The sequence below is a fragment of the Gymnoscopelus braueri genome, assembly GCF_963280865.1.
Source record: "Gymnoscopelus braueri genome assembly, chromosome: 12".
In the NCBI taxonomy this organism is placed as follows: domain Eukaryota; kingdom Metazoa; phylum Chordata; class Actinopteri; order Myctophiformes; family Myctophidae; genus Gymnoscopelus; species Gymnoscopelus braueri.
Genome location: NC_137614.1, coordinates 30,778,379 through 30,798,077, shown reverse-complemented (window position 1 = coordinate 30,798,077; position 19,699 = coordinate 30,778,379). Strand labels below are relative to the sequence as shown.

General features: G+C 41.9%; 1 protein-coding gene across 1 annotated transcript; it reads right to left on the bottom strand.

Annotated features, from left to right (window-relative positions):
- Window positions 1-262: 262 nt before the first annotated feature.
- stk35 (serine/threonine kinase 35) lies at window positions 263-18,091 on the bottom strand. The gene is made up of 3 exons (XM_080443591.1): window positions 17,293-18,091; window positions 13,610-14,425; window positions 263-4,226 (listed from the first exon to the last, which is right to left on the bottom strand). The coding sequence occupies exons 1-2, from the start codon at window positions 17,903-17,905 to the stop codon at window positions 13,677-13,679; spliced, it is 1,362 nt and encodes a 453-aa protein (XP_080299717.1). The 5' UTR covers window positions 17,906-18,091; the 3' UTR covers window positions 263-4,226; window positions 13,610-13,676.
- Window positions 18,092-19,699: the final 1,608 nt, after the last annotated feature.

Below are 19,699 nucleotides of genomic sequence, written 5' to 3'. Positions count from 1 at the left end.
CAGTATCTTGGTCAATATCATAGTATCATGGTAAGTGACATGTCAGTATCGTGGTCAATATCCTGTCAGTATCATGTCACATGAAACAATTCCGAAACCAGGCCTCATTTGACAGCAGTGTTAATGAAAAGTCTAGAATGAAATGAAGAAAATGTGCACTTGAATATATTAAACTTTTTGCCACCATAAAGTACAAGATGTCAGTTACAGTATATAATAGAACAGACTTATATGAATGAAATAATGAAATCAAAGATTTTCTCAGCTTGTAGCTTTTACTTTAATAAAAAGAAACCAACAACAATTTGTCAAACATATTTACAGCAAAACACGATGCTTTAATAAAACATCTAGGCTCCAGTCAGCTTCATGAAGAAACAAATCAATACACATGACATTGTGAAAGCAACATTACTGCAACTTTATCTGTACAAACTGGAAATATGCATTGAAAGTAAAGAAGTCATAAAATGGAAGAACTTAACCACTTCAGTCATATGACGGTGTTGTGTGGCAAAAATAGGAGCTTATCTACCAGCTCACAACAAGTGTTGTGAGCTGGTAGATCTGAATTGTTCCCACTTTTTGAACATTATTGAAAGTTTTTGCCTATAATGACATGCCCAAAATAGGGACGCCAGGTGGTTAAACCAAGTGGTTAAACCGGTGCAGTACCACAGCAAGAGTGAAATGTGTTGCATAGAATAGTGTGAGTGTGTGTGTGTGTTTTTTATTTTTTAAAGTTGAATCGATCACTACAAAGTACTATGACTTTTTGTGGTGCACTCCAATAAAAGGCTAACTAAGGAAAGTGACCAAAGGCTCTCTGGATGACACGGTGTTTTATTAGTTATGTACAGTTAGCAGAGGTTTTTTGGAACACTCCTCAGTTCCCTTATGCTATATTACGTACAACTAAGATACAGTTTATGCCACATTTGGTTTGGTGCTTAAAGGAGTGCTGTCATACTATAGTGAAATCCTGAATGTCAATTTAACCACTTAAGCCCCTATTTTGTCAGGATGATGTCATGCCGCAAAATGAGCAGATCTACAAACTCACAACACGTTGTGTTATGTCACGATTATTAAAATGATTATTTTTAAATGTTTGCCTATGACATGCCCAAAACAGGTTGAACGGGGTTAACACATTATTTTTTACACGCTGAATTAAATTGTCACTCAGAATTTCAAAGTGTGGAACACAGGTCAGAGGTGAAAAGGTCAGAACTTTACAAATAGGTTTTCTCGTTTATGTGGCTTAACTGGTCCCATTGTTCACACAAGTGTAACATTACAACCGAGGTATACTGTAGGAAAGAGAAAGTGTGTAGCTCATTGGTAGGTAACTATCTACTCACTGAAAAAGGTAAAGGCTAGGTGTTATCTGCAACCGAGGTTAAGCTGGCAGTCAAAACTGCAAGTGGAAGAAGCAACAGCAAAAAAGAAAAAAGCCACAACATCCTGTTAGAGGTTAGTTAACACTGAGGATATCGAGTCTGAGGTAACAAAAAGGTGCCCTTTGAGTAACATTAGGCTATTGAGACAGTCAAGGTAAAGAATCCTATAGAATGAGGTAATACCACCACACTATCAAACACTTCACACTATAGCGCGTCGGTAGAGTCACTGTAAACTAAACCAAAATGTTATACTGCTATACAGTGAAGAGGCTTGATTTTGTATTTCCTATATGCCATGAACGGTAGTCCAAATAACAACCCTGCCCCCTAAACTACAATCGTGGAAACCTGTCAACTGTTCAAAGAAGAAGAAAGAAAAAAACGATCTCAACGCCACACACAAGTTCTTGAACAAAGCTATTGATGGACAATATGCCCAATACCCTGTGGTATAATGATGCATCTTGCCCTGGTACATGTCTACACAGTAGCTAACTCTGAGAGTTACATATGGATAAATGAACACCCCTTTATTTTTTTTAATACTGTGTAGCTACAGTATTCCAGGGTGCCTTTGGGGTAGTAATCAGTGACCTTGTATTCTTCCTGAAACTGTAATCTTGATGGGTTGCTGCAGGGGTCAAAATACCACAGGAAAAAGGTTCACTCAAAAAAAGCCACTCACGATCCAGAGGGCTCCACAACGGTAGTGTTTCTGAAACAATAGGAGTACTTACAGTAATGTCCTCACTGGCACTATAAGATAACTTATCGATTTCTGGCAGTATGTAATCTAATTGACTGTGATTCTTACACATGCTTTTTACACTGCAAAATCATGAGTAAAAGGGACACTTAGCTGATATGCAACCTAAATTACATTGTTCTGATGAGATCAATAATGTAGTGTGGCAAGAAATACCCTACATCTTCATCGTGAAATTCTGACATTGCAAAAAACTATGAGGTCAAACACGTGGTTTCACCATATCGGACGTAATCTGATAACGTGAAACAGTGTGGCTGACATCATCGTTTCGCAACACTATAGAGTGATGTCCTCCCATCACAACAATGGGATTTAGGTTGAAAATCTGCCAAGTTTCCCTCTAAATTTAGGATTCAGGATTTTGAAGTTTATACGTATAGAACCATGGAAACTGTGTTCAAACAGTGTACACCAATCTGGTGCCTCAACCCTGTTACACAGGGCATGATGTACATATGACATTCTTAAATTTCAAGCACTTTAATGGAGTAAAAACGTTAAAAAAAAATAAAAGATGGGGGAACGTATCCAAATAGCAAATATTAAATCTTCCTGAAGTTGAAGCAACCCAATGCAGATATATTAAAAAAAGAAATCATTCTACAACAAAGATGAAACAATAGTGATTATAAATGTTCTATTGTTCCCTTAAATGATCCAAATATTCTTTTTATATATTACAACAGCAATTTTGTAACAACCCTTTGCATAGAACAATATCCAAAGTCAAATAAGATGAAGGTACAGAACATGTTATTTTAAAACACTCAGAATATCCCAATGCCATTTAAATGGTATACATTATGTCATTCCAATTCGCAGAGTGTACTTAAGTATCACACAGATACATCAACTTGAAACCATACTGTACAAAATTCACAGTAGCAACAGTGTATGTCATTCTTGTAAAAGTAAAATATCAAAATTAAACCAAAAATATAGATTTCTAAGACATTTTAGGTTATTAGTCAGCCAATTTCTTACGACGAATCTTGCATTTTTTTGGTCTTGAGTCAACAAGAAGCGCTGCGTTATCAATAACACCATGCTCAATAATGGCGACATGCAATTTGTCTAACAGGTGCAATTTGGTATAAACTAAGGCTAATTCCTGTTCGACCATTTTAAAACAGTGACCTGATGGACAGGGCAGTTTGACTTTAAATGCACACTATATATAATTTATATTGGCCTGATAAAGAGGGACAAATAATAAATTACATATATAATTCTGTCATTATTTAGGAACCAAATTAGCTCTGCCCCCATTTGAAAAGGACAGGATAAGGCACAATGTGGTGAGGGATCTGTGGAAGAGGGAGAGGGGATTGCTTTTTTATTGAATGCCTTGTGTGTTCTATGTCGAGGAAGACCATGAAACACTGTCTACCCACAATGTTCACATTGTACAGTTTAAAAATCCCTTCTTCTTTATTATCCTGATCAGTGAAAGATGTTCCCTGGGTGCTCTGCTCTGCAGGGGTAACACAGTGCGATGGCCTCTCCTGCATAGAACCAGGTGTTTTATGGACCCAGGAGGTACAACAGCGCTGCACGCTGAAAATAGCCAATCTAGAAGCTCACAGAACTTGTAGATTGCCTACAGGGAGGGATGTTCAGGCTAATGTTTGGGGTATTACAAAAAATAAAAAATAAAATACAAATTAAGTAAGAATAATAAAAGAATAACATTCGTACATTTTTAATTGATCCAATTTCTTCTTTGGGGCAATGTCCTGCGAGCACTTTTTGACACGGGCTGAAACCGGTTGATCAGAAAATATCCTCATAACTGTGTTGGTGTATGACTGACGTATAATTTGATGGCTCTGGTAGTGCACATCATAACCTGATCCGGACTGTTACCATTCCCTTCCTGGGACGTCAGAAAATTGTCGACCTGCCGGGAGCGATGATGGAGTTGTAGCCTTCTTCACAGTTCAGGGTTCTGTAGGGTCCCCTTTTCCGTCTGCATGCAGACACGGGATTCCACATCCATTCAGTAAACAAATCTGCAGGGAAAGAGGCTGGGGAGGGGAGGAGTGGGAGGGCTGGCAGAAGAGGGTTATCATTAGAAAACTCCATGAAATAAGTCAACACTAGAGCAAGCAATCATTTATTTCCACACATTCCTTACAGGATAATGAAACAATTGTGTTACAAATAAGGCCCTTGAGCTATATGTAGCAAAGTAGCATTCATTTAATTCTAACTTACACGCAACACAGCAAAGCCACTGATTGGTTGGCAGTGTTATGAAGTCACTGATTGTGTCACAGGCAAGGAACCAGCTAGGTTAACCCGTTACTCAGATTACTCAGTGAATACCAATAACACAAACGAAAAACAGTGCCACCTCTGGTACGCTTTCAGTTCATTGTTGTCCTCCAATAATAGATTCCAGGCTGACACACAGCTCAGCTTATGAGAGTTCTCCCTCCCTCCCTCCCTCCATAGGTTGCATAACCCAGAGCAAATGGTGTGTGTGTGTATAAGTAGGTTAAATCAGCAGGAGCAGTCCAAATCAAGACATGAAGAAATGTCTTGAATTCCCCAAATCACCCCAAATATTCAGTCTAAATATAATTAGATTTTTTTTTACTTGATTAGACTTGATTCCACAGCAAGCAAATCAGTTTTGATTTGTATTCTCTGAGGTTCTTCACCATGTCTCAACCAGGAGCAAGTTTTACACCCACACCTTTCACAGTTAGTAAACACACCGAGATGAGAAGTTATGGTAGCTCCTCAAGCCTTGAAGCAGACTTCTCTAACTCTCACCATATCTCTAGTTTTGCTTCAAGTTATTAATGGCAGAAGTTAGACCGGCACAGATGGGGTGAAATAGTAGTGGTATTATTAATAGAGGTAGTTGGTTGTGGTGGTTAGGACTATAAACTGAGCCCCATTGTATCTTCACCTACCAAACAGGCCAGGCCCCAAAAGTTGCATAACCTAGAATAGGGCTAGCTTGTAAAAAACCAGCGGAGACCGGTTATCTTTGCAGAGGTGGGGGCTGTTGGTTTCCTCTGAGCTCAGGAGCTTATAGCAGCTTTTAGCTATAAAACTTGGGAGCAACTATGTTTGATTGTTATGAAATGGGAGGTTTCAATGTAGCATTAATGTTTGTGCCTCGAAAATTCATGACATGATACAAAAATGCTACCTCAGACTCGTATCACTCAACACAAAAATTGATGATTTCATAAAATAATCTATATCCCTATTTTAGGGATGCCATTATATGTGGTTTCAACAAAAAAAATCACAAATAGTGAAAATAGCAGATCTACAAGCTCACAACGTGTTTGCATGACCCCATTGTATGAGTATAAAACGACGCTTAAGTGGTTAATCAATTCATTGATATCAGAAATGGGCTTCTGGACTATTTGATTAATCGCAAAAAGTAATCAATAGAGTAATTGCTACAAAGATTATTGATAGGTGCAGTCCTAATTTCACCCCTCTGTTAAGACGCATGGGTTCAGTTGTTGCTTTTAAGTACTTGGGTTGCTACTGAAACAACTGTCACATGGATCTTCTATTGTATCATCCCCTCAAACTCTGCTTTTTTTCTGAAAGAGCCATTGAAAGAGCTGAAATTTTCTGCTGCCCCCCCCCCTCCCCCCGTAACCGAAAGTCTGTAATTACATGTCGACAAGCCCTCCTCCATCGGGAATAGTGCTAGCTCACCAACCAGGGAAATGGAGGGGGAGTGCAGAAGAGCACATGAGACTCTAAACCAGTTCAAGCTAGTTATTATGAAAGTTGCATAACTCCTGATGTTTGGGAGCACATGGACCGAAAATGTCTAAATGTAAAAGTAAAAGAAAGTTACACACACACATCGCCAGTCCAAATATGACGTTGGCATTTGTTTTCATTATAAAGAAATCACCATCTGGCCGCAGGTAATCCAGACATCTTGAAATTATTCCGTCTCCGTAGGGGGGACAGGCATTGTGGTCTCTGCTTCAGGCTGCTAGTGGCAGGGCCTCCGACAAGCCTCAATTGATCCCGGCAATGACGCAGTATCTCCAAAAACCACACTTACATACTCCACTTACAACCCTACATACTCCTAGCCTGGTAAACCCTCCCTCCAGAAATCTCATTTGTATTTTATTTCAGGAGTGAGTCTGGCATGAGGGCCTGTTTGACTTTTTGGCTGCGGGCTGGAGCTGGGCGGGAGTAATGTAGCTTTGATGTCCAAGTGGCCCTCTGATGTCCAATTAAGCCACTTTAGGCTGCAGTGATTATCACCAGGAGTAATTGGTTTGTCTCTGATGTTAACGAGCAGCTTGTATGAAAGGTGTATTGATTAATTATGTGTGAACCACTCGGGTTCCACCTGATTGGCCTACCTCCGTTGTCAATCACAAAACAGTGAGCGAGGACGCTGATTGGAGAGTCCATTTGGTGGACGAGCAAGAAACGCCCAGATAAGCCTTCAGGCCAGACTCACTCCTGAAATCAAATGGAAATGAGAATTCCGGAGGGAGGGGCTTTACCAGGCTAACATACTCCAGCGTACGTCAAATCATCGATCTACAAGCTCACAACAAGTCGCAAGCCGAATGTTCACCTATTATGACATTCACAGAATGGGGATGCTAGGATTCATGTGGTTAAACTACCCTCGAGAGGACACCCTCTCTGAAGAAAGGTGTGTGTTCTCGCGCACGTCTACTCTACTAAGTACTCCTTTCAAGTACGCCTTTCATCTATAATTCAGTGTTGAGAACAAGCTCAATGTCAAAAGGCTCTCAACAAACCAAGCCAACACCGCAACATTTATTTGAAGCACACAAGTACCTGACAGGTAGCCAGGTAAAGCCCCTCCCTCCGGAAAATCTCATTTCCATTTGATTTCAGGAAGGAGTCTGGCCTGAAGGCTTGTCTGGGCGTTTCTAGCCCGTTCACCAAATGGACGAGCCTATCAGCGTCGTCGCTCATCGTTCTGTGATTGACAGTGACAGTTGGCCAATCAGGTGGCGAGTTCGAGTGAGCCCGAATGGGACAGAGTGCAGCCGACCAAAAACGTCAGCCATTGTTTTTTGTGCGTTGTATTTACTTCTTACTTTCGGTTTTAAAACGCTCTCAAACTTCTTTTTTGAGGCACGGAATTTACTTTTAAGATATCGTTTGGATAGAATTTAGTTATTTAACTTCATATATGTGGTCAATTAATCATGACAGAGCCTATTTAAAAATAAAAATGTAGAGAACCGGCAGAGGCGGGCAGTGACACGCATGTATCCGAATAAGGCAACCTATTTTGGTCATGGCCGTCTCAAAAGTCCTGTTGCGTCACATTAGTCTGGAGGTAGTAAAAATGCACTGGTTGAAGTGGGACACTGCTGATTGGCTGAAGGGGTTGTCAGTCAACGGTATTACTCCCGCCCACAGCCAAAATTGCAGAAGGGGCGATCATGCCAGACTCACTCCTGAAATAAATTACAAATGAGATTTCCGGAGGGAGGGTTTACCAGGCTACCTGACAGGCACTGTGGATGAAGGAGCCAAACAAACGCTGCTAAACTGTACTTACAGCCAAGCAGCAGTTATCTGCCATGTCATGGCGTGAGTGGAAGGCACTGATTGATGGTGACCAGACAGTGACACTGTTAAGCTGCGGGGAGGGGGGGGGCTTAGTGCTGGGGAGGGGCTTAGTGCTTATATAACAACTATCATATTAGTTCTAAAGCCATCACCAGCGAACCATGGATCAGTGAATGGAGACAGTCAAGCGGAAACACAAGGGTTCCCCGGTGGACAGTGTTTTCCCATCTGAACAGACAGGAGAACAATGACTTCATAAACTATGGATTAACACCAAAATAACATAAAGAAAGAGTCTTTTTCTTCTTCGCTAAACTTGCCACATTTCTTTTTACATCTACGTTTCTTTCATGTACTGTTTTTCCTTCGATCCCCAATTTAGGCATTGCCAATTCCCCCTATGTGTATTATCATCCCGGTCACTGTCAACCCCCACTGTTGGCCCGAAAAGGGTATAAACTACCACATGCCAGTCACCAGACAGCGAGGCGTTTCACCAGGAGGGCGAGCGTAACTCATGTAGAGGTTCATGCTATCTTTCCCAGTTCCCGTCACTGCGGCGCTGAACAGGACAACCAACCCTGTTCGTTGGAGTGCCTGGCCAAGCTGAAGTCACCGCTGCCGGGAAGCAAACCTGGGCCTCTGCGGTGGTGGGCGAAAAATTTACTTCTACGCCACCCCGACTTCCCGCTAACTCTGTGGCTTGAACTGTCACCCATTTTACTGTTGATATATTTCAATTAACATTTAACACAAAAACCTTAGCCTGAAGAAACGTCTTTGCTGTGCTCCCTCTGCACCCTGAGGGCCACCAGTAAAGCCTTCACCTCCCTCTCAGCAACTGGCTGTTGACTTTTACGAGTGCATAACATATATTTACTGCCTGCACGTATGTAAAACTAAAAAAAGAAAAGAAAAACTGTTACATAACTAGGCCAACCCCTTGCCACACCTCCTGAAATACTATGAAGACCCCACTCTCACTGGCACCAACAATAATGCCTTCAGTCCTTGGTGATGTTGGTACACCCTGCTTAGTGACTATGTAGTACACAGTGTACCTCACGGACAAAATGCTGTCCAAACAACTGGATTGCCACTGGGGACTCATGGCCAGAGAGAGAGAGAGAGAGAGAGAGAGAGAGAGGGAGGGAGGGAGGGAGTGAGTGAGTGAGAGAGACTTAACCTATGTTCCCTGACTTCTCTCAGCCCTGATTGCCTTTCTCCAAATTGTACACAGTGTTCTGTCCATGGCTTTAAAGGAGTAGTTCGTCCAAAAAATTACTTATTTTCTATCAATTGCACACCCCATGAAGCCTTGAATTCATGGATTTGTTTTTGTTTTTGTTGCATTCCTAAGCTAATAATTTGATTCCCGTCTCCTACCGACTAGTGTATCCGGTAGGAGACACAAAGTAGATTCTTTGTGTCTCCTACCGGAAATACACACGGTCATCAAATTGTTGGCTTAGGAATGTGACAAAAAACAAAAAAAATCCATGAATTCAAGGCTTCATGGGGCGTGCAATTGATATAAAATAAGTCATTTTTTGGCTGAACTCCTCCTTTAAGAGTCAATCTGTACATTGAAGGCCTACATCAATCAACCTTTACCTGGCAAGCTGATCATTTACAAGATACAGAGACATGTACTAGCTCAGGGTACAAACATGCTCTCATGGTGTGTATATCCTGAACATTACCATTCGTAACAGTTTTTTTTGTTGTGTTACCGTCTTGAGACAGAGTGCCTTGGACTGCTATTTAGATCTCCCTTATTTTGTATTGTGACATTATGTCTATGATATAATATTCATGTGCATGCCGCAAAGACTAGACGCCCCCCAGAGAAATCCCTTGACTTGCAAAATCCTGCTCATGAAGTAAAAAAAAAAGAAAAATCCCAAAACAAACCATCTAATATGTGGTCCGGCGAGTTGGAGCTTAATGCGCATTGGCCTGGTTTAACACAGAGGTGGATGTTGGCTGGCAGGCAGCGCCAGGACAAAATGTTCCAAACATGAGCCTGGATAAGCCCTCAGCCAGAAGGAGACGCGCAGCCTCATTGTCTAGTGATGGAGCATGCGAGAGAGAGGGGGTGGAGAGAGCAAGGAAAGGGCGGAGGGGAGGGAAATGGACGAGATGGACCATGTGAAACAGAGGGTGCTCCTTTCAACCTGTGACATCAGACGGGTAGATGACGTCTGTTCTTGGCTGTCTGTGAGTGGAGGGTTTGAGGGCTGCTGAGCCTGGCCAATGTCAGAGAGCGAATGTCCAGACATGTCCAATTAGTGATTACCGGTGTTTTGACTGATATTTTGTAAAAAAAAAAATCAATGTAACCACTTGTCCAAAACGGGGACGCCGTTAGTAGACATCGGCTGCATAATTGCCGATACCGATGTCGTCAAAAACGTTTTAAGTATCAGCCAAACCAATATATCTGTTCGAGATAGCGGTGAATGGGCGTTAACGTGTGCTTGAGCATGCATGTACTGTGCTCAACAGATAATGCCAATTATGGGTGTGGCCTAAGGAACAACAATGAACTCACTTTCAGGGAGCCAAATGCTCATCCCCTAATGACAGCGTGTATAGGGATTTGTATTTAGCATCCCCATCTTTACGTCACTGTTTGACAGCATCGCCCCCTTTGCCCCCTACTTCCAACACACACTCAACAAACCAAAACACAGCCACTAATCCTGCGCTACCTTGGATGTGATAGGCTCTCCCATTGGCCAACTGCAGGGACACAGGCCAGTTGCATAACGTGCCAGCTATCCCACCATGTCACTCAGAGTGAGAATTAGGCCATTCTACATTGGCTGGGTGGCACGCAATGGAGTCCTTCTCTATTCACTAAGTACAGTTCTGTGGACAGCTGGACCCCAGGAGTTAGTCCACAGGGTAAAGGTGGCCGATGAGGTGTTAGTCTGTATGTGTGGATGGGGGTGGGGTGGTAAAGATGGGTTCAAATCAAGGGCAACAGACCAAAGCACCACAGATTGTCTGTGCACAGACCTAAGAAACGCACAGTCATTCTTCCTATGGGCAGAGGGCTACAGGTGCAAGGGCCTCGAGAATAACTTGAAAACCAAGCCATGGGTTCTGGATATTTAAAGGGAAATTTCACTTTAAAAAAATAATTGGGTCATTTTATCGTCTACTCAGGCTTTTGTGAGCTCCCCTGACAGTTTTTAAGTTTCTTGATTCAGTATTTAGATATTTGATATTCATTTTATCAGACACGCCCCCTTCCTATAGAGCACCGAAGTCTGACGTAATTTACACATCCTAGGTTTGTCTACCTGGTTCGCGGTTTTCCACCCCCATTGTGAATCCCCATAGACGTATTTAATATCGCGTCAAATAAGAACTGTGTTCCAAAAATAAACAAATGACCCTGGCGGTTTTACTCTTATGGATATGAAGCATCAACTGACGGTGAGAAAACGCTAATGTTACTTCCGCCGAATTAGTTACATTTTCGCCAGAAACAGACTGTATCAATTAATATAAGTGACTGACTATCATAAACGATACAGAACCTCCTCCCTGACAATATCGCCGAGACAGTTTGTTTATTTTTGGACAACAATTCTTATATGAGACGATTCTATGATGACCCAATGTTATTCTCCATAGCGAAATTACTTTACGAACCTGGGGATGAACGAGTGACGTCAGGACTTCTGTACTCTATACAGACCCATGATAGATTCATCGAAAACACCTATCCTTGGTTCTGATGATTCATACTGCCCTCCCAATACGTGAGGGGGCCGTGTTTTTTCCGATTACTTTTTTCATTTTTTTAATACTTTTTTTTATTCTATTTGATTTTTTTCATTTTCCAATTTAAAAATAAAATAAAAATGAAAAAGGTATTTGAAAAAACACGCCTCCTCACGTATCAGAAGGACAATATCAGTCACCAGAACCAAGGACGGGTGTTTCCGATTAATCTAACATGGTTAAAATGGAGTTTGAAGTTACAATGGGTTTGTATAGGAAGGGGGCGTGTCTGATAACATGAATATCAAATATCTAAATATTGAAAACTGTCCGGGGGGGTTAAGGATCACACAGGATGTTCAGAGTGGGATACATCAATATGTATTTAAATGTATTATTTGACGTAATGTGTGACTGCATGTCACACAATATGGGGCTGTTACGGATTCTAAATGAGGAAGTAGAGGACATAAAAAAGGCAAATTATTTAATACCATCAAAACAACTTCTATTTAGTAATTTCCTGGGTATGTCAGCCTTTCTTTGAGCTCTGCCTCAACTTAATGTTTTCATTGTATTTGTATTATTGGAGTTTCTTTGTCGACATTGTTGAGGAGGCTTTAAGTATAAGTATTTAAGAATTCCACTGCCTGCAGTGTTGCCACATCTGTATTGCAAGGGCATGTGTCTAAAACAAACAAAAAACAACAACAAGAACAAACTTGGAAACCTTCCACTGTAACAACGTTTTTTTTTTTCTTTTTTACAAAAGACAGCTGACTTGTGTTGATAGCCTTATGCCTGTCTCCGAAAGCAACCGTTACTGTGATTGGTTGGAGTTATGATCACGCAACCACTTTGGATTGCATCCAGAATCCCAATTTCCCTCACTTGACCATCCACAATAATGTGTTCATCATGGCTCCTGGTGGGAAACTCACGTAGACCATAATTCCGACACCACATGACTGCACTATGAGCTCTCTAGATCTTTTTTCACCAATAGTCAAATACTGGCTTATCACCGGCTCACAACTACGTATAAATAACCCTTAAATGTACAGCATTCCTTGAACATTTTCTGAGCAATCTGTCTGAAGCCGGATTGGCTATAATGACTCGGCTAAACCTATATGACAAAAATTGAGCAAGCAACTCCAATTCCAAGCATCAGCTTCCAACGTCAATATAGAAGACTGCAACCTCCAGTCTGTTAGTGACTAGTACCAGCACTTGGGTATGGGCGTTACCTAGCCTTGCCTAAAGATAAGAAGATCTATCTGTCTCAGGGAACAATAAGTGGAGGACATGTCCCAGATATGCTGCACCAGTCCCACCTATTTCTAATACTTAACATGCTCTATTCTTGTTGCTGACTTCTGCCAGAGGTTCCAACCAAGCGAACAGGATGAACAAGAAATTAAGGTACAGGCCATGGGGCAACGAAGTCTCATACCAATATCCTGGGGGCATTTACTGTATACAGTTAACAAGGGGTGTGGCATAAACGACGACTCACCTCTTGACAGTGAGTCAAACCTGGCGTGTCATTAAGCCACAAGGGCTTTACTTGAGTGGAAGGCAAGGCACATATCTAAACTGTAAACACACTGACAAAACAAAGGAGAGGAGGTACACTGGAATGGGGAAAGCTGCATAAAAATGCCCCTAGGGATGGAGCGGGCTGTAAAATAACATCGCTATGTAGGGAGGAGTGGATTTAGACTGGCACTGACTGGCAAACCAGCAGAGTACACTTTGGCCCTGAGGGCAACACGCCTGGGTTTGATTAAAACCACAGGCAGAGGAAGAGAAAAAGAGTATGACATAATAGAGCGAGAAAGAGAGAGAGGACATTTAAAACCAGGTGCAAGCTTTTTTTTTGTTTTGGGTTACCATCCGTGATGAAGAGCTGCTAATCTATAAGCTAAACAAAAGTAAACAACAACAACCAGTGACATCATGAAACCAGTGGCTTATGAATGAACCCTCAGCCAATAATGAAGGCTAAATGGATTAACTCTGATGAGGATTACCTGTTTATGGTACGAGGTTACCAAGGGCCATGGAGTTAATAGTAGTTAACACTCTAGCTAATGTTTCCATGCATGAGAGACGAGGTCAAACTTACCTGGGGGGAAAAGAAAGTCCCATCTAAACAGGGTGGTTTGAAAGAAGGAAGAAGGAAGGGGTGGTCATCACGCAGCACACGTTACTTGGTCCATTCGCACCTCCAGCTGGAAGGCGTCAGGCCGATCCTGAGGGTTGACAGCCAGCATGTCATGGAGAAGCTTTCGCACTCCCTCTGACATTGAGCTCCTGGTCTTCTGAGGGATGTGAAGAACCATCTTGGGGTTCTCCAGTAACGCCTCCCCGACGGGCACGATCTCGGTGCCCTGCCGTATGTAGGTGCCGAGGAGTTCACGCTTGGACTCTGCGTCAATGAACGTGATCCGCTCGATCATAGCCCAGATGATGATGCCCAGGGCGAAGATGTCAGCCTTTGCCGTGTAGTGGCCCTCCCACACCTCGGGCGCCATGTAGAAATCAGAACCGCACGCCGACGACAGCCAGAACTTGTTGACGTTGACAGCATTGTTCTTGTTGTTGGCGCCGCTTGCTTTGTGTGTCACTGTGCACTCGTCGCCATCTCTGTCAACCGAACTGAGACCTGCGCACACCTTACTAAGGCCAAAGTCAGCCACCTTGAGGACAGGTGTGCCGGATTTTTGCGAAATTAGGATGTTGTCTGGCTTGAGGTCACGGTGGACAATGTTGTTCTTGTGTAAGAAAGCCACGGCACTCGTCAGTTGGCGCATGAAGCTTCTGTTGGTGCGTGGATCGGGCCGCCGCGACAGGATATACTGGTTGAGGTCCCCTCCCTCACAGAACTCCATCACGAACCACAGGTAGCACGGCTCCTCCGGGTAACCCAGGATACGCTCACCTGTGGCATGCATATTGAAGAGGAGGGATTGGGGAGGGGACATAACAGTTCATCACTAGAGCAGCATAATCAAATATTATCCTACATTATCCACTTATATCCTACATTTGATTGATTCAGTTGTGCAGCACAGTGAACTTCAGCAACACCAGTGACACTTTCCATTATTCATATTTATTGACATGAGGAATTTTAAGCTGTGCCACTTCACGAACTAGAAAAGCATGACAAAGTCATGATCTAGCATTGCATATTATAACCTTTACATTACATAGGTAGACCTTTATTGATCCCACGAGGTAAATTCAGTTGTCAATGGCAGTACAGCAGTAATCAAACACAGGACAGGCACAGCTATGGGTAGCAAAAATACTAATAATATAAATAAGAAAAACAGTAAAAAGGTAGTCATGCACAGGGATTAGGAAAAGAGTACCAACTCAGTGGGATTAGGAACCAACATTTATCGTTTGCAGAGTGCCTGTATAACTCATATACCCCTGCATGTAAAAAGAAGGTAAATGCCAGGCCATAGATTTCATAACTGACATAGGGGAGGGGGCAGAGTTGGTCACAATGAACTTACTTAGTTTTCAGAGTGAGGATTTGAGTCGTAGACTGTCTGCAACATATGTGTTTTAAATGCATAATAATAATCTAACTTTATACTAAAACTGAACTGAGATTAGATTGTTCTACATCAAAAGGGAATGAAAATGAACTTATCAACTACACTTAAACTTTCCCTGTGCATTACAGCAGCAATAGAGAAGCCAATAGAAATCACTGCATACATTATGATACAGCAGTAAATTGCTGTTTTTCCTTTGGTAACTTGCACTGTGTCCAATAACTGAAGCCTGTCTGTAGCCCACAAGAATGGGTCAGGCTTCGTCAGCACATTTTCCAGCTATGTGGGCAGATTTGTGTGGCAGAAGCACAACAAGTTTGATTAGAGAGTGTTTAATCAAACGTCTCTAATAGTGACAGTAGGCTTTCACAGTTTATTTTCCAGCATATTAGGGCTTGGAACTGAACTTAGATCTAACCTTATAATAATTACGGTGCTTCTATCAGAATTGTAATACATTTATCTTGCTCGTCATGTGCTGAAATTATACAAAGAAGGCACTCTATAAACATTCTACCAGGCCAGGGAAGAAAATCGAAAGATAAACAATGTTTTGTTAGTGGGCAAGGACAAAGTAGATTAGTATCACAATATCCGACAAGCAGATGGGATCACAACCAATACTGATGCTCAAGCCCTTGCACTTGCAAGGCTTTGTGGCAGCTGTGGAATTGGCTTTCAAAATGATCAATTAAGTGCACAGTCCCCAATATTGTTACTGGGGACCATTGCCAATGTGGCACTGGCCTACAAAACTTAAAAACATCAGAATCCGATTAATTTGTCACATCACAGGTTTACAGGTGTAAATCAGTGGGTGAACTTTGTTTATGTGCATGGGTGGATATAAACATGGATGACATTTAGCTGTTGTTGTTATAGGCTACTAGATTAATTAATTAAACTGGCAGGCATGACAGCTACAGGCATGGTTCTTGCAGCTTTGTCAAGGTTACTATATGATGTGCATTTTCCTGGCGCTAGATTGAGTAGTCAACAATAGATGGTTTACGTCCACACATTTGAACATTAGTTCTCAAATGCTGTGTAACTGGGCCTAAATTTGTATTGATTATGACACCAAGACACCAACAATAATAATCAAGGTCATTCTACTTTATCAAATGGTAACAACATATGTCTGATGAGGATTAATATTTCATTGGGGGGGGGGGGGTAAATGATGACATAACACCCCATACAAAGAAGGGTTGTAAAAGCTGCACAAAGAATCAGTGGTACATGCCTGAGTTTTAAAATTCTGCAATATTTCATGAATACATTAGTTTATAGTTACAAACTGTAATTAAATAGACAAAATGAGCCATAATAGGCTAATTGGATGGGACCCATAAGTGGGACAACTGAATAAATGAGATTTTTTTTTTAATAAATAAATAAAAAGGTAATATGATCAATTGTATTTGTATGACAATGCCACGGTATACGAACATATATCCAAAATTCGACTACTTTGCTATGTGTTTACTGTGTAAACTTTCAGTCGCCCATGAATGGGTTAACTGCTAGTACATGATGTTCTCTTGTGATCAGTGAGCACAGTGTGCCCTATACTGCCTCTGCCTCTAACGTATAGTACATACAGGACGTACAGTTACAGTAGGCTTCGTGTGTACAACATTTATGAAAATGAAATTGAAAGTGAAATTTATCAAATGATCACATCATCCATGAACGAAGTTTTTTTTATTGTGTCACAGCAATCGTTTGCATATAGCCTATGTTTGTTTACATAATGCTATAGCACCTTAAAGTTATTTGTTATGATTCAAAACCTCTACGAATCTGCGTGGAATAACTTGGAATTAATAATAACTACAAATTATATAATTTAATATATAATAATGATTATATATATTATACATAATATATATAATTAAAATCATTCTTTATCTTTGGTGCATGAATTAAGATGTGTTCGCGTTATGTAAACAAGCCGTCAGATCGCGACCAGCTAGATCTTCTATTTTCTGGCCCGCGACACCATATACTATGAGGTATAAATTCGTATTTAGAATGACAACATTGTGGACTTGTTGCAGCAGTTTCTTTGTTTATCACACTGCAGTAGTTACACTCTAGTACAGTGGTTCTCAACCTGTGGGTCGGGACCAGGGGGTCCCCATGACAAGCTCACAACGATGTGAGCTTGTAGATATTTTTTTTTCGCGGCCTGAAAAAGGTTTAAAAACCACTGCTCTAGACAGTGACGTACCTTTCAGCGAGGTCTCCACCAGCCGCAGGTACAGCTTGGAGCTCTTATTCCCGTGGCTCATCTTCTGGGCCATGCCGTTCCGCTGCAACACGCACTCCTCCAGCTGCACCACGTTCTCGTGCTTCTTCCCCAGGCTGGCCAGGGCCCAGAACTCGGCCAGCGCCAGCTCCACGTTCTCCGGCGCGTCGCACTGGAGCTTCTTCACCGCCACCCGGGCGCCGGTCTTCCGGGCGATGGCCTCGTACACCACCCCGTAGCTCCCGCGGCCCACCTCCCGCAGCAGGCTGTACCGCGGCGCCATCACCATGGTGGCCTCTTCCAAACACTCGTTTTTAAGGAAGTTAATGGTGAAGCAGTCCTGTTCGTCCGTCATGTGAACGTCCGCCACGTCCACCACCGCCACCACCACCGGTGCTGTGGTGTTGTTGTTCTCCACCGTCAGGGAGCGAAGGACCTTCTTGTCCACCTCCCGCCTCTGCTGCTTCATCTTGGCGTTCCGGTCCGCCGCCGGTGGCTTGTTCTGCTGCTGCTGCTGTTGCTGCTGCTGCCTGCAAGTGCGCAGGCTCCTCATCTTTCGCCCGAATCGCCTCCTCCCGTCGTTGCAAATATCCATGACTTCTTGGAGAAGTGTTTCTCTTTCATTACTTTAAAATTCAAACTTGGGTAAGTTTGAACTTATTGCTGACGTTTCAATTCAGTTCGGGTTGAAACGTCAGGTCTCCTGCGCTTATGGTGCCTCTAATTAAGTTCTTCAGAAAGTATTAAAGTAAGTGTGTGTGTCTGTCTTCGGCAGTACAGATCCCGCTAATCTGGATTCATAAACAAAATGTTCCTCCTTCCAAAGTACAAAGAGGGAACAGAGGGCGTGGCCTAGCCCCGCTGCGTCACACGGCTTTACGCAGCAGTACCCGTGGAAAGCCTACTTTGTGTTTACTGTTCAATACTTATATCCAGTCTACAGCCCGCCTACTGGATCCGATCATTTCCACAAGCACATACAAGCCCGCACATAAACCGTTTCCGTATCCGCTCTAGACCGGATCTGCAAACTGAAAATTTAATTGACCCCGCTCTAGTGTGGGCTGCCGAGTTTCATCTTCCTCTGGGCGGGCGGGGGAGGAGTTTTATAATATGTGCCCAACAACAAATCTATGTTTTCTACTCTGAAAGTTTTTATAATTCATACCAAATGGGACCTACGATATTTATACAATATATAAAGTATAATTCAAATAAAAACATGCATGTTTTCTTTATGGTATGGCAAATATTTTAAATAAAGCGGTAAAATGCAAATGAGGGAAAGTCTATTCTCGTCACAGGGGGTGGAGACACAACACGTTGGGTTTGTTTTTATTTTGAAATTTATATACCGTCCGAGATTTAAATTTTGTTATCGTGGTGTTGTTGTTAATAATTCGTATGTTGCCTCTGGCGTATCGTGCGAAATACATGTATGCTCCTTTCGCGCGTGCAATTCCTCCCGTTGACACGGTTACATGGTGTTCTTTAGAACATGGTGTACCCATTTCCAGCATGTACATTCACGTGCAGTACGAAACACGTGTCGAAGGCATGGGATTTATTTGACCACTCAGCGCTTGGTGTCGTAATCATAGAAACCAGCGTGACAACATGGAGTTATTCAACACATTTATTAAACTACAACAATGTTATTAAAGAAAAAATAAATAACATCCATGTATTATGATTATGATAATCATCATCATCATCATTAATATTATTATTATTATTGTTGTTGTTGTTTTTGTCACCATTATGATGATGATGATGAATATTATTACTTCTATTTGTACTCTATTATGATCAACTTCATTTATTTATCCAGGGTAAATTATTGTTGTTATCAAAGTATTGCATTAGTCTTAAAGGCATATTATCTAATTGTGCCCTGTGCTTACATAAACCAATACAATACATACCAGCAGTTATCAGCCACTGGAGTGTGGTGGTGTTTACCTGCAGAAACACCTGCAGTTTGTTTTGGTAGATGGGGACGTTTTTGGGATACCAAAACAAACAGTGAAAACACCGAAATACAGTGAGAGGCCAATGTGTTCCTGCAGGTACACCACCACACTACTCCAGTGGCTGATATCTGCTGGTATAGAGGGAAATGATGGATTAAAACATATATATATTTATTGTTTTGTAAATGTAAACACAGGGCAAAGTTACATACTATGCCTTTAAAGATGTAAGACTAGTTAAACACTCCATCTCAAATTTGGTTTAATGTGTCAGTCATATAGGCTACTCAAACTATCCACATTATGACTAAATGAAATAAATTAGTCATTAGTCCTATGTGTGTGGCTTTTAACTTTAAGTTGTTGCATTCTTTCCCACTCTGACATTATCTTCCTGCATGTCATTTGTGCCTCAC